The following is a 14,833-nucleotide window of genomic DNA, read 5'->3' on the forward strand; positions in this document are numbered from 1 at the left end:
TAAAAGATATTATTTATAATTATGATACAAATTTAAAGTAAAAAAATAAGCGGGTCATTGGTCTCATCAAACCTAGATAGCTTTTAAACGAGTTATAACATTTCATTTTTTTGCGAAACCCTTTTATCATCAAACCCTAAGTATATTATTAATTTATTACAATAAATAAAATTAAAATACCAAAAATATATAAATATTAGTAACATAAAATGTAAAACAAATCTCGTAACCAACCCTAATTTAATTTCTCAATGTGGATTTAGTTACAATAGCGATTCTTTTTTCTTTTAAGTTTAACTTATATGAAAAGTTTCATAAAATAATATCCAAATTAGAACAAATGAACATTAATGAATAAATATTAAAATTAAGTAGATAATTTATTCAACATTTCGTTAAAAAATGAACATAACCCAACATAAATTAATTAAAATATGTTCAACTATATTATTATTTTCTTACAACAAATAAACTAAAATTCAAAAAAATACATTCACAATTTTAGAAACGAAAAATTTAATCAAGCCCTGTAATACGGGGATAAAAACTAATGTGTGTGTATGTATGCATATATGTGCGCGTGGAATGATCTACCGCTGTAAATATGTATTACACTATATATTTGTTGCGTGAGGGTTTTTAGCTTTCTCATTGATTTTCTTATGCTCATGCCATTTTGATTTAATTTTATTATAAAATATTTTTTGTTTATTTAAATGCTTATTAAACCTTTTCTTCTTACAAAAACGATTTTTTCATGTGATTTTAGCATAAGGTAGTGTTTGGTATGCATGAATGAGAGACTGAACGGAATTGACCATTACGATGGAATGAAAAAAGATGTGTTTGGTTGATTGATGGAATGGAATCACCCATTACCATGTCCATTCCATTCCCTCTAAAACACCCCAAATTCATTCCATCCACCCCCCGTGTTTTTTTTCATTTCATCTCTCTTTCACACTATTTCACCTCCACCACTCTCCCACCACCACTACCCGTTGCCCTCTTACCACCACCGCCTCTACCGTTGCCACCACCCACTGCCGCCTCTGTTGCCGGCCACCACCCACCACCCAACATGGTCGCCCCGCCTCTGCCGCCCGCAACCACCATCCCGCCTTCGATGCCCGCAACCACCACCAACCACCTCCGCCGCCTGCCACCACCCTCCACCACCTATCGGCGCCGCCCACTACCACCACCACCAACCGGCTATCACCGCCCGCCACCCGTCGCTTACCACCTTCACCACCACCACCACCACCTACCGCTACCAACAATTTCTTCCGGTTCCCGCCCATCGCCACCGCCGCCCACCACCGCCTACCACTACCAACAATTTCTCCCGGTTCCCGCCCATCGCCACCGCCACCGACGCCCACCACCGCCACCACCATTACTACTCGCTGCCCACCATTAGCATCCCATCGCCACTCACTACCATTTTATTTTATTCTGGTTTTTTCTAGCTTACCAAAAAATAAAAAAACTAGTAATTATTTCATTCCCACATGATAAACAAATATGTCAATGGAATGGTAATGAATCATTCCATTACCACGTTCGTTCAATTTCATAGCCCATTCTATTACCCCTTACCAAACAGACTCTATATGACAAGAAGAGAACAGTCTGTTTAGTCTAGTCGTATTATTTTCGTTGTCACTGGAAAATAAAAACCGAATATTGAAAACAAAAAAAAAAAATAGACAAGACGAATTTGAGCTTTGTTTAATTTTAGAGAATCAGATCATATTTTATTTTATTAACTAGTATTTTAGGTAGCGAATAAAAGTGTGGTCACCGAAAACCCCCTCACCACAAATGGCAGTATTTAAGAAAGTTTATTTATAGCAAATTAGATTCTACTTTAAAGTTTTAACTTTGGAATTGGAAGATACTAAACAAAAAACAAACAGAAAATAGCATTTCACTATATTTAAAATCTTAATATGTTTTTATTAATAATATATTTACACGATGGTATTCACAGAAAAATAGGTTTGCATCACTTTAGCATAGAATTTACGAAAGAAAAAAATATATTTTTTTATAAATCATAAAAGAAAGTATTTTGTAAGGTATAAAAACTTTATCTATTTTCAATTATCAGTGATCATGAATGCTTTTTTTTTTCATTTCATGAATACTACGAAATAGAAAAGGCTAATTAGTTTTATTGGTTACTGAATTTATTGACGTTATTTCAATTAGTTCATACGGTATACCATAATATCCGATACGTTAAAGCTAAGTCGGCATGTTAATGGGCGTCAAACTGCACTCCCATCACTACAAATAAAAAGCCATTTAATGGCACACAAAAAGTGTTAAGGGCAGTAAAAGATGAATTGCATTAACCAGTTAACGAGCGTCAAGGGTTGAGGGATGAGAGCTAAACCATGGGGGCTTTAAGGGCATTAGTATAGTGGGTGAAATGGTAATGTGAACTTAAGGGCGAATGTATATAGCAATTGTAATTGAACGTCACCCCTTGATTTTTTTGAAAAAAAAAACACTTCACGCCGCTACAGAATGGGGCATTTTTGACAAAAATGCTCTCTTGTGTTTTACGAGGAGCATCGTTTAGGAGATATCACATTTGAAAAACTGATTTATTTTTTTACGCTATAAATAGATAATTCTTTTATACATTTTTTTCACCAAACTTTATATCATCCTACTGTTTTTTTATTTTTTTTTCACGATTATTTATCATGCTTTGTTCTAGAAATTGTTACCTTGGTTCTCAACAGCCCGATCAACCCTTTCTTCAACCCACAAAACAACTCAACATCCTATTTGTTTTTATATTTTATCTTATATATTTATGATGTCTTGTTTCTGAAAGTTAGCTAATTCCTTGATCATTGCAATATTACAATCGTCTATATATAATAGAAAGCTCGTAATATTTAGAAGTCTATTAGGGAGCTAACAAAAGAAAACCAACCATGCCTAACTAGTAACTACTAAGGCTATATGTAGTGGAGGGGCTATAATTGGGGACGAATTGTGACACGTGGCGCCCAGTCAGCATGGAGTGGAAATTTGTTTTTGGGGTGTAATAGTGTAGGGCTACAAGTTCGGCCCACAGTGTGTTTTTTTATTATTTTCTTTTTATAATTAGACTAATTAAATAAAAACCAATTTATTTAAATAATTAAATAACAATGCATTAAAATTAAAAAGAAATACAAAAAAAAACATAACTAAAAAAATACATAACTAAATATTAAAAAACATAACTAAAAAAGAAACTAATATCCGTAATATTCGCGCATTTTTTCACGTCGGCATTGTATCAATAATTCGGCATCCTCGTGAAACCCCTCCGCTTTGAGGGATTCGTAGTCGTCTTTTATTTGTTTTAATTCGAATGTCTGGTTCAGCTTTTCTTGTTGTTTGTTGGATGCTCGAATGTCGGCTCCAATTACGGTGGCATTTGTTTCCAAACGACCGACCAACTCGTTTATTTCAACGGGCTCCGGTGTGAATCGTGTTGACGACGAACCTTCCCCCTTATTTTTCCTCGATCTCCCGCGTGGTCGAGGCAACTCCTCCACCTCATCTTCGTTGGGTATATTCAAATCATCGGCTAAATTGACTGTGTCGTCGAGGAAGAAGTTACGAGCATCAGAGGGTGTGTTTGGTGTGCTCGGATTTGTCGACGACGATGTCTTCGACCTTTTTGAAGGCCGGGATGCGCCGGCTCGTCGGGCGGCCGGAACGGTTGGTACCACATTTCATTTCGAGCAACGACGTAGCTTTTCCCAAGAACTCAAATACTTGAACGGTTTCCCGGGCCGCTCAACAATGTGACCCTGAGCTCGAAAGTCGCTCAAGGCTTGACCTATAATGTCGACGTCGTTATTTCCGCTACGCCAGCCGGACCCCTTCAACCGGTTAATTATCCCGGCAAATTTTTGACAATCGGCGTTAAGCCCCTTCCAGTGGGCTTGAATCGCTTCTTTTCCCCGTTAGTCTTCGGGTTTACCGGTTATCACGAGCCAAGCTTCAAATACTTTCTTCCAAAACACCCTGGTAGCTTGAAAGTTAGCTACAAATTAAATTTATTTGTAACAATTAGTATATATTTTAATAAACACTAAATACATTTTTAATAAATACTTAATATTAAAAAACTTACCGACGTCGGGATCCTCCGAAATGTTAATCCAAGCCCTTGCAAGGGCCACCTCCTCCTCCTCCTCGTTCCAATGCTTGTATGGATCACGTTGCGCCATCGTCTCCCCCGGGTTTTTTTTTGTGTTTACGGGTCGGCTGTTTGCTTGAACCGGAGGCCCGTGACGTTTGCGTATCCGGTACCGACTCCGGTGGTGTAGACCCGAATGCCGGCATTGTGTTTTTGGGGCTGAGAAAGTTGGCGTACATGTTTAGGTTCGGGTCGGAAAGTTGTACGGATAGCTCGGTTGGTTCGGTTGGCTCGGTTGGTTCCATTGTAAGTTCGGTTGGCTTGATTGCGAACCATACGTTTGACCGAAAGCAGGGAATTGGTAGTTCAGTTGGTTCGGTTGGCTCGATTGCGAACCATACGTCTGACCGAAAGCAGGGAATTGGTAGTTCGATTGGTTCGGTTGGCTCGATTGCGAACCATACGTTTGACCAAAAGCAGGGAATTGGTAGTTCGGTTGGTTCGGTTGGCTCGATTGCGAACCACACGTTTGACCCGCAGGGAATTGGTAGTTCGGTTGGTTAGGGTTGTTTCTAGGATTCATTTTGTTTATTTTTTGTAAGAAATTGGGTATGATTTGTGTATAAAATGGATATAAAATGGAGAAGAAGGGTGTATGTATATATATATATATATATATATTGTTTAATTTTTTTTTTAAATTTGACCGTTTCACAACGGTCATTTTATTAATTTATTATTATTTTCGAGTTCAGCGGGCGACAAATATATGTCGCCCCCGCCCATTTTCGCCCAATTATCGCCGGGAGCCGGTGTTCCCTCAAAAAATCGCCCCATTTTCACCCAAAAACTCGCCCAGTACACTCGGCTTAATATAGATTACATATAATATCAGAATATACGTGCCAATAATATCAGTTTGATATTATCGGCAAATCGACAATTATTTTGGCGGACAATTTCATGTTGTTTTAATAATTTGCTGTCTTTCTATTATTTCGTTTTTTTTAATGTGTATCCTCATTTTTGCTAAATTTAATTTTAATGTTATATATTTATCACTTTATTTTATTTATTAAAAAAAGCCAAAAATAAAAGAGAATATAAGTGAATGGACTATTGAGAGGCAAGGAAAGAGTCAATTTACCCCTTATGTGAAGGTGCATGCGTAAGCGTAAGCGTAAGCTGCGTAACTACTAAGGCCATCAGTGTGGGGGCGATTTTCGAAGGAACCCCCCCCCCACCTCCCGGGACGACAAGAGGAGAGATAAGGCGGGCAATGAGTTTTTGTCGACACTTTTTATTATCATCTATTATGCTACCGTTGTCAAAAGGTCTCAAATTTAAGAAAAAAAAAACAAAATAAAAATTAAACAACAACCACTTTGAGTTTTAAAAACTCAACGTAACAATTTCTTTTTTGAATTTTTTTACACATATGTAATATGTAAGTGTAAGTAACGTAAAAAAATGATAGCATTTTTTTACACACCGAAATAACTTTTTACACATGTGTAACTAGCATTTAAATCTGTTTAATCATAAAAAATCTTTTGTCTCTCATGATTCATTTTTTTAATCAAATTTAATCTCAACCACACGTTCTATACTCATTTAATTAAATGTGTGGTCCATATTAAGTTCTTAAAGTTCTTGCAACTTATCAAGTTCTTAAAATATACCCCTTCTATATGTATGTATGTATGTATGTATGTATGTATATATATGGTTAATGTAAAAAACAATAGTTTTATGAGAAAAATAAGAATAGATGTACACCATTGGATCTAGGATTTAGTGATTGAGATTGGTAATCTCTAAAAGTTGTATAGTTTCCTATTTACATGTCATATTTAGATGATGTACTTTATTTTAAAGTCTTCTCACACTTATCACAAAACAATTGTTTTTTATTTTAACCATTTTCTATACATATATATATATATATATATATATATATATATATATATATATATACGGTGGGGTTAATGTAAAAAACAACAGTTTTTTGAGAAGTATAAGCATAGATGTGCATCATTGAATTTAGAATCTAGTGATTGAGATTGGTAGTTTCTAAAAGTTGTATAGTCCTATTTACATGTTATAGTATCATATTTAGATGGTATACTTTATTTAAAACTCTCTCACACTTCTCATAAACCAATTGTTTTTTATTTGAACCCTTTTATACACACACATACGCGCGCGCACACACACACACACATATCACTCTTCTCCTCCAACTTCATCTCTATTTCATATAAAACATACACAATTTTCTTTAAAAAAACATACAAAAATGAATCCTTAGAAACCACCCGAACCAACTATTCCCTCCTTTCGGTCAATATCATGGTTTGCAAAACCAATCGAGCGTAAACATTCAATGGTTCCCGAACACCGGAAACCAACCGAACCTAAGTCATCCGTATTCTTTTCCCGACCCGAACTTAAACATGTATGCTAACTTCCTCAGACCCCGAAACCTCATGCCGGCGTTCGGGTCTAACCAACCGGAGCTGGTGACGGTGTCGGAGACTCAAACGACACGGGCCTTCGGTTGAAGCCAAAAGACGACCCCGTAAACACAAAAAAAAATAAAAAAAACAAAAAAAAACAGGGGAGCCAATGGTGCTGCATGATCTATGCAAGCAATGGACGGAGGATTAAGAACTAGCTCTTACAAAATTTTGGATCGCCATTTCCGAGGATCCGGAAGTTGGTGTGTTTTTTAATATTAAGTATTTATATAACTCTATTTAGTGTTCATTAAAAATTTATATTAATTGTGTAAAATAATTTTAATTTGTAGCTAATTTTCAAGCCGTCTGAATATTCTAAAGGAAAGTATTTGAAACTTGGCTCGTTCAAACGAGTAAATCGGAAGAATACCGGGGTAAAGAAGTGGTTCAAACCCATTGGAAGGTCGTTAATTTAGAATGCCAAAAATTTGCCGGGATATACAACCGCTTGAGTGATCGCGGTTGGCGTAACGGGCAAAACGACACCGACATTCAATCTCGAGCGTTAAGCGACTTTCAAACTCAAGGGCAAACTAAAGGGCGGATCGGATCGGGAAACCGTTTAAGTATTTAAGTTGTTGGGAAAAACTCAAAGTTTGCCCGAAATGGAAAGGGGCACCCGTCGTTTCAGTCGCTCGATGAGCCAGCGCGTCATCCTGGGCTTCAAAAAAGACGAGGGCATTGTCGTCGACAAATCCGAGCACACTAACAACACCCTCCGATGCTCGTACCTTCAACCTCGTTGACGAACATGACGCGTTAATTTAAACAATGACGTACAAGATTTGGCACGACGACACAGGAGAGGAAGAAAAAAGAATACGAAAAAAGGGGAGGGTTCGTCATCACAATTTAATGTGGAGGCTAGTGAAGAAGACGAACATCTAAATGAGGTGTTCGGTTGTTTCGAAACCCATACCATGGAATGTACCGCTCCCATCAAAGAAACTAACAATGTCACACCCCGACTAAAGGTGTCGAAACATGTCGGGGTTTAACGGATTGCTCAAGAACACAAGACACTATTAAAGTGACTATATTTAAACAACTCATTCACTTCATTTAATCATCAAAAGTAACACAACATCGTTCATACAAAATAACACCAAATGCAAGAAATAAATTGTTAATTCTTTTAATAACCTAAACGGTCTCAAAATAACTTAGCGTCTTCCAAAATCCAATCAACCAATAATCAAACTTGTAACAATGCATAAAATATAATTTGTCAACACGTATGTTGGTGAGCAATTTCATAGTTTTGAGTATATATAATATGAGGCAAAATCCACAAACTCGTATATGAAACTATAAACAAAAGCAACAATTGCGGTATTTAAATCATAAATAAATGAGGATCCTTTGTAATCGGTAACAACCAACATACTCGGATAATGAGGCCCAATTCTACTAGCGTAAGGCTAAATAGTTAGGGGTGCGTATGATCATACTTATTGATGCTAAACAACAACAAAATAAAAACTCTTGCACGTAAAGCATATGAAACATATAACATACAATAAAGTAAGTATTCTAAGTATCATACACCATAGAGTTTGTGGTTTGAGGATCGAGTATATTAAATCATTCTTGTTTTGAGTAAGTATGCATGTTACCCCCAAAGTATAAAAGTGAAAACGGGGGATGAAATGTACTCACGTGAAATAAGTAACGTGAAGGGATAGTTGCGAATAAAAGGAAAGGTAAGTTCAACGAGCAAGGCCTAGATTAAGAGGGTCTTGATTTAGTAGATGGTCTTAAAAGCTTTAAAGTAAAATAACATAACAAGCAAGATAAATAATTAAAGTTTGAGGGTTAAAGTGTAAATACATAAGAAATTAAAGTAATGGTTTTTGAAAAGTAAGTTTACTCGAAATCGGGTCTCGGTATTCTATCCATTAGTTTTACTTAACCTTTCTTAAGTAAATATTTGAGTATAATTGCGATATTGCAAGACCCTTTGTTAAATAGATACAAAGACGAGATTTTACGAGTGTTCGGATTTGTCGGTTCGAGTCTTGATAATTGGTCAAGCTCGAAGCCGATATTCCAAAGTGATTAATGTTATGAGATAACTCAATGAAATCAAAAGAAACTTAACTAAGTGTGTAGTTTTATTAGGAAGATCCTCAATGTCCGTTAAGGAGGCGTTTGGCTTTGTTGGTCCAAACTTGTTATATGATCAAGTGGATCCAACATGCCAAATGTTTTGAGAAAATAATTAAAATTAGTTTATAATATAGTTTTAGAGAAAAATACGAGATTTGGTGGCCCCAAACACAACTAGTGTGTCTTAAGCGAGTAAACCCGGTTAAGTTTGGTCTTGGTTCGATCCTTGATTGGGAATAAGGCCGAGGATGGTTACCACACACCCAATACCATAGAACTTATTAAAATAAATTTAGAAATGATAATACTCAAGTCTTACATACAACATTTTAATAATAAAGTATTTAAACAAGAGTTCGGTTTTGATTTGGTCCTTGACTTGGAATGAAACCGAGGATGGTTTCCACATACCCAAATACCATTGAACTATTAAAATGATTTGGAAACTAAAATGACAAGAAACTAAACAATTATAATAAGCTTAAACAAATTTAAAGTGTTAACAAGGACTATAATAGTCCTCCATGTAGCATTGCCTAGCAATACACTTAAACCGACCATGGCCGGAGAAGGAAAAGCCAAGGAAACAAATGAATTATGTTTTAAACAAACTATAATAACAAGTTTTAATTAACAAGAATAAATTAGAACAAAGATTATCATTAGTTTGACCTTGAGAAATCAAATTATCAAGAGTTTAAAAGATAAATACTTAGATCTAGATTGAGAGAGTTTTGAGGAAGAATGAGCAACAAAAATGGGTGCATTGGACTTGTATTTATAGTGGAAAAAGTAAATGTTACCCATAAGAGTTATGCATACATTTTGATTGGTTAAAATGGTCAAACTAGGTGGATGGTGGTGGAAAAGGTAAGGGTTATCTATTAGTTTAAAACACCCATTTAGCTTTGGTTGTTTGGCGATTTGGGTCCCTGAAGTTCGTTTTAAGTCGTTTTTAATAATTTAAGGGTGTTTTAAGGCACCGTAAAGGGTGTTTTTTTGATCCGACAATTGTGAAACATAAATGAACATGAAACTTAATATTTTATTAATAACGAAGGATCTGAAAGACCAAAACGGGTCGGGTTTTCCATACAAATACAAATACAATTTAAACAGAAAATGACGAATGTCACAAACAAACACCACGAAAAGCTTGCCACTATGTTGGAATTGCGGCAAAGGGGTAAAGACTACGAATTCCTCAAAGTGGTCGGGTTAGACGAAGAGACCGCATTATTGCAACAACGACGAGTTCAAAAAATGCACGAATATTATGGATATTAGTTTTATGTTTTTTTGTTATGTATTTTTTTATTTCTTTTTTAATTTTAAAATTATTAAATTTATTTAATAAAAAGAAAATAATAAAAAAAGGTGGCATGACAACGAGGGTTATAACACCACCACACCCTTAAAACAAAAAACCCATAGTTTGTTTATTGGGCGACACATGGCATAAAACGTCTCATTTTTAGCCCCTCCACTACACATAACCTAATGTATTTAATTCGATGGTGTCATCCGTTTGGGTTAAATGAATAAAAACGCTAACAAAACTAAACATTAGGTGTATATTTGTACAAAAATTCTATTTTAGACTAAATCAAATATACGTACTAAACTACAAAGACCAAAATCACAATTTGGTGTAAAGTCTTTTTATGTCTCGTATATATTTATGCTCATGTCCGCTTTTTTATTTTTATTTTCAAATTGGTTATTAATTATGAGGCGAGGTTCATATTCTGACTTGCTTTTGTATATGGTGAAAGCACAAATTCTTCACACCAAAAAATAGTGTATCGATTTTTTTAATGTCTCATGGTTATGCTTTTTCTCACTCCTTTTAGGATAATTTGAGTTTAAGTTAACACTAATTAGAAAGTTGATTCTTGATAAGCATGTTTAGTGATGTGACTTAAAATACAAATCTAATTCTAATTTTTTTATCTTAATAAAGTGTTGTATAAATGGGTGGTGTGAATATTTAACTCTTATTTAGAAGTGAATTTTTTCTACTTAACAGCATATAATGTATATATACCAAGCAGTTATTTAACAAACAACTATCGAAGTGTTTTTATTAAACTCGTTGAGAAGGATAAAAAAAATAAGGTAAGTCAAGAATATTATAAGTTTTAGATTCTCAAACACCATCTTAGCGAAGTTATATTCGATAATAGAGTGGTAAACCTCATGCAAGATATCGTTAGCATAACTAGGGGTCAACTGGTTTGTTTAACCAACCATCCGAATTCGATAAAGTACTCTTTGTAAAATTCGTTTGTAAACGACATGAACGGTAGTCGGTAGACAAAAAGCACACCTGGAAAGTTCCTTTTTCAAATAAAGAACTAATGCGGTCACATTTTTATAGCCTAGTGAAACATCATGTATTCATGTGTAAGTTGAATAGTTAATATCAAACCTATAATGCAATATAACATTATTTATTGTATGATGTGTTGATAATTTCTCCAAGTGATATATAAACTTTACGTGATGACATGATGGAATATTATAGATAAGTGAAAATATTAACAGCATAATGTACATATTTGATTATGACTATACGTGTGAGTTGTGACTAGTTGTACTTTAGGATAATCATTGTTTTATAAGAGAACTTTAGAATACAGTGTAACAGTTAACATATGAAAATATTGAAAGCATACAAAAACAAGACAAGAAGTCCAATTTGAGCCAAAGCCCATATATAACCTAAAAAGGCGTTCAGCCCAACCCAATAGCAAAAAAAACTAACACTCAACCCGAAAGCTCATAGAAGAGTTAAAGCCCATACATCATTTATGATCTCTTTAAACGATCTCGTCCCACGCAAAATACCTGTAAGTCGAAACCCAAACCGACCCGACACAACCCATCTTGCATGACTGTAAAGTACAAATCGGATTTTGGGTCAACCCGGATAGGTTTTAAAACCAGTTTGATTGCACCAAAAAAAATCAAAATTGGTTCTAGTCAATTGATTCGGATCAATTTCAAATCGGTTTCAACGACTGTAAACCCAAACCAGTTATAAACCAGCAGATCGCTTTCAAAACGGCTTAACCAAAACCAGTTTCACTATCGGTTTACAAACAGGTTCCGGATCCAAAATCAATCTTATTTCCCACCTCTAGCCTAACGGCTTGTAATACCATAATTAGGTAAGTAATTTGGTTGCAAACAAGAGTTTAAAACACAAGCACATTACTACATAAGATTCAAACAAGGTCTTAAAACATTACATTTAATCACCACAAGTCGAGTGAAAACCATCAAAATTATTAAAAAGAATACATAACGATATGACACAAAACATTTAATTTATTCAAACAAATGGTACGTGCCTTTTGCCATAGCCTCAGCCACAACTCAGCAAAGACCCGTGATAACATAACGAGGATAACCCGAGAAAACACAAAATTACACTAAAATTCATCTGACTCCGGTTCTTCTCATCAATGCCAACAAACTCGAAACAAATATTATCATCACCATCACCATCCTTGTTTAAGCAGCAGCCACCTGACTAAACAACAGCTTGCGAATCTGCAAAATTAACACAAGTATCATAAATCATTTATTCATCAAAATAACAAATTCATTATACATATGTTTTAAAAAGTAAAGACGTGCCTCGGGTAGTTTGCCACGGAACACAACATCCAAACGAGCATCAAGCGTGTTCTCAAACACAATTTTACCATCGCGAGAAGCCAAAACGACACCTCCAGAGCTGAAAGCACGAACATCATAAGTCAAACAAAAAATCAACATGAATCGAGAAAAACATAATAATATTTGGAATCGAAATGTACCAGGAAAGAGCATGAGGATCATGATGGGAAGGGGCGGGTGGAAGGTGGATACTGTCGACTATGATCTCGGGTTCATGAACATGTGTTCTTTCAGCGTATTCTGCCTTTGCTGCGTGAAGAACAGCTTGAACCTTATGCACGTCTTCTTTTCGGCAACGTAGTAACACAGACGGTTCTTTCAATCTTAGTAAACCCTGAAAAGTTATATATTGTTGGCAAACGTTTTTCAACTAATACAAATATAATCCCACACAAAATACATGTAAAATAATTCTTGGAATCTTAGGTCACTCAAGATTTAATGGGTTGGCTTTGGGCTTAAACCTAGACAAAAACCGAAAATTTGGTTTTTGGGGTTTTGAAAATTGCTTGTTTTCTGTTTTACCATTTGGGCCTGGAAATTTTGGGCTGAAGTAAAGAACTAAAAAAACTTATTAAACCGTCGGTTTCTTATTGGGTTCGGTTATTCCGATTACGGTTCAGTTATTTCAGTTTCGTGCACACGCATCGAGAATTTTTCAATACAAAACCAATGAAGTAAAGAACTAAAAAAAACACATAAACATGTGTCCATATCTACATGTGTGTGTGCGGGCACGTGCGTGTTTATGTATAAGATAGATAGACGATCAAATGAAATTGAATAAAAAACAAAAATATGTGGCATTAAGGAAACTTAATAATACGGTCTATGTACGTTTAATTAGTACCTGAACAATGAGAGATTTCAACAGTCCTTCATAGTTATGATGGTGTTGAAAACTGTGATGGCTCACATTCAAAAGATCCTTCGATGCGGCTTCTCTCATGGCAGTAACCAAGTCATCTTGTGCTTGAAGAACCTTGATCCTAGAAGCGTTAAGTTGCATAGAGTATTCACTGCAATCAAAATCATGAAAGAATAATTAGCTACAAACTAATAAAATATAAGTTTGCTAACATTATTTAAACTGCATTCAAATCACTCACATTTTCTTCCTAACTTCGACTTGCTTCTGTTTGCGCTCGTATTCTTGTCGGATCTTCTTCTTCTCTGCCTCCACTATTAGCAATTTCTCAATGTTAAATTCCTGCAATAATTTATTAATTATATAATTCAATCTATATTGTGATCAGATTATTGGATCATAAAATCATATCCATATTTAACTTCCTGCAACAATAAATCAAACGCGAAACCGAAAACCCAAAAATCCGAGACAGAACAGTTTTGAAAATATAAAAAACCGAAACTTTGTGATCACATCAATTTAGCTCAAAACCGCACCGAACCACAACACAGGCGCACCCTTAAATAGTGATCACATAATCAGCATACATGACCTCTAGCATAAATTGATGTGAATGTGATCAGATAATTGGATCACAAAATCGATACATCTGGGTCAACTACAATTCTTCATTAATCGTAACAGTAAAGGTTAATTGTGGTCCGTAAATCGAAGTTGAAACAAGTGGGTAATGATAATAACCGAAGTGGGTTGACTAATTTTGACTTGGATTTGAAGGAAGACTTACTTCTTCAGCAGAAACAGAGATCTCGTTGGCCTTTTCATCCGCTTCTTGGCGGATGAATCTGACCATCTGTTGAATCTGCTTCGATACATCGGCGTCGTTCATCGTTGGATCTGAAACTGAGATGATGAGATTGGGGCAGATGGCGGATCCAACGAGTGGTGTAATTGAAGGTTTTTAATTGTCTCACGTTTGTATGTTTTGGAATTAGGACTTGTTTATCTTCTAGTTGCATAATCAGTCCCTGACTTTGGTTTGGTAACACTGATTGCAAAAATGTGGGTGATATATATTATCTTACCCTACTGTACTAATAAAAGTAAATGTCGAAGCTTATCGGTTAATCCTACATTCATTCTAATTCATAATCTATCATCTTAATCATTCTAGTTATTCATGGGTTAAAACCATTTTATCAATTGGGTTATAAAATAGTGTGGATTTTATTCATTATTGAGTTAAATCTCATTTTCATACTTGAGGTTTGATCAACTACGCAAAGTTACTACATTCATAAGTATTTTGAGAATCACAATTAAAATAACAAACCTTAGTTATTTTTATCATTTGGCAAATCTCGTGACACAGGTTCAAAAGCTAATTATATTAATATACATATTAAAGTGAGGATTCAACCCTACTTACTAAGTTACTATTCAATTTACTATTCAATTTTTTAAATATTTTATTAATTATAACCA

General features: G+C 35.1%; 1 protein-coding gene across 1 annotated transcript; it reads right to left on the reverse strand.

The window, feature by feature from the left end:
- Positions 1–12,019: 12,019 nt before the first annotated feature.
- LOC143623549 (V-type proton ATPase subunit E-like) lies at positions 12,020–14,282 on the reverse strand. Its single transcript, XM_077094432.1, has 6 exons — positions 14,136–14,282; positions 13,587–13,687; positions 13,328–13,496; positions 12,618–12,811; positions 12,436–12,535; positions 12,020–12,348 (listed from the first exon to the last, which is right to left on the reverse strand). The coding sequence occupies exons 1-6, from the start codon at positions 14,235–14,237 to the stop codon at positions 12,310–12,312; spliced, it is 705 nt and encodes a 234-aa protein (XP_076950547.1). The 5' UTR covers positions 14,238–14,282; the 3' UTR covers positions 12,020–12,309.
- Between the last annotated feature and the right edge of the window lie 551 nt (positions 14,283–14,833).

The sequence above is a fragment of the Bidens hawaiensis genome, unplaced genomic scaffold (assembly GCF_021521415.1).
Source record: "Bidens hawaiensis isolate Kalapana, Puna unplaced genomic scaffold, B.hawaiensis_p1.1 tig00000369_1, whole genome shotgun sequence".
Lineage (NCBI taxonomy): Eukaryota > Viridiplantae > Streptophyta > Magnoliopsida > Asterales > Asteraceae > Bidens > Bidens hawaiensis.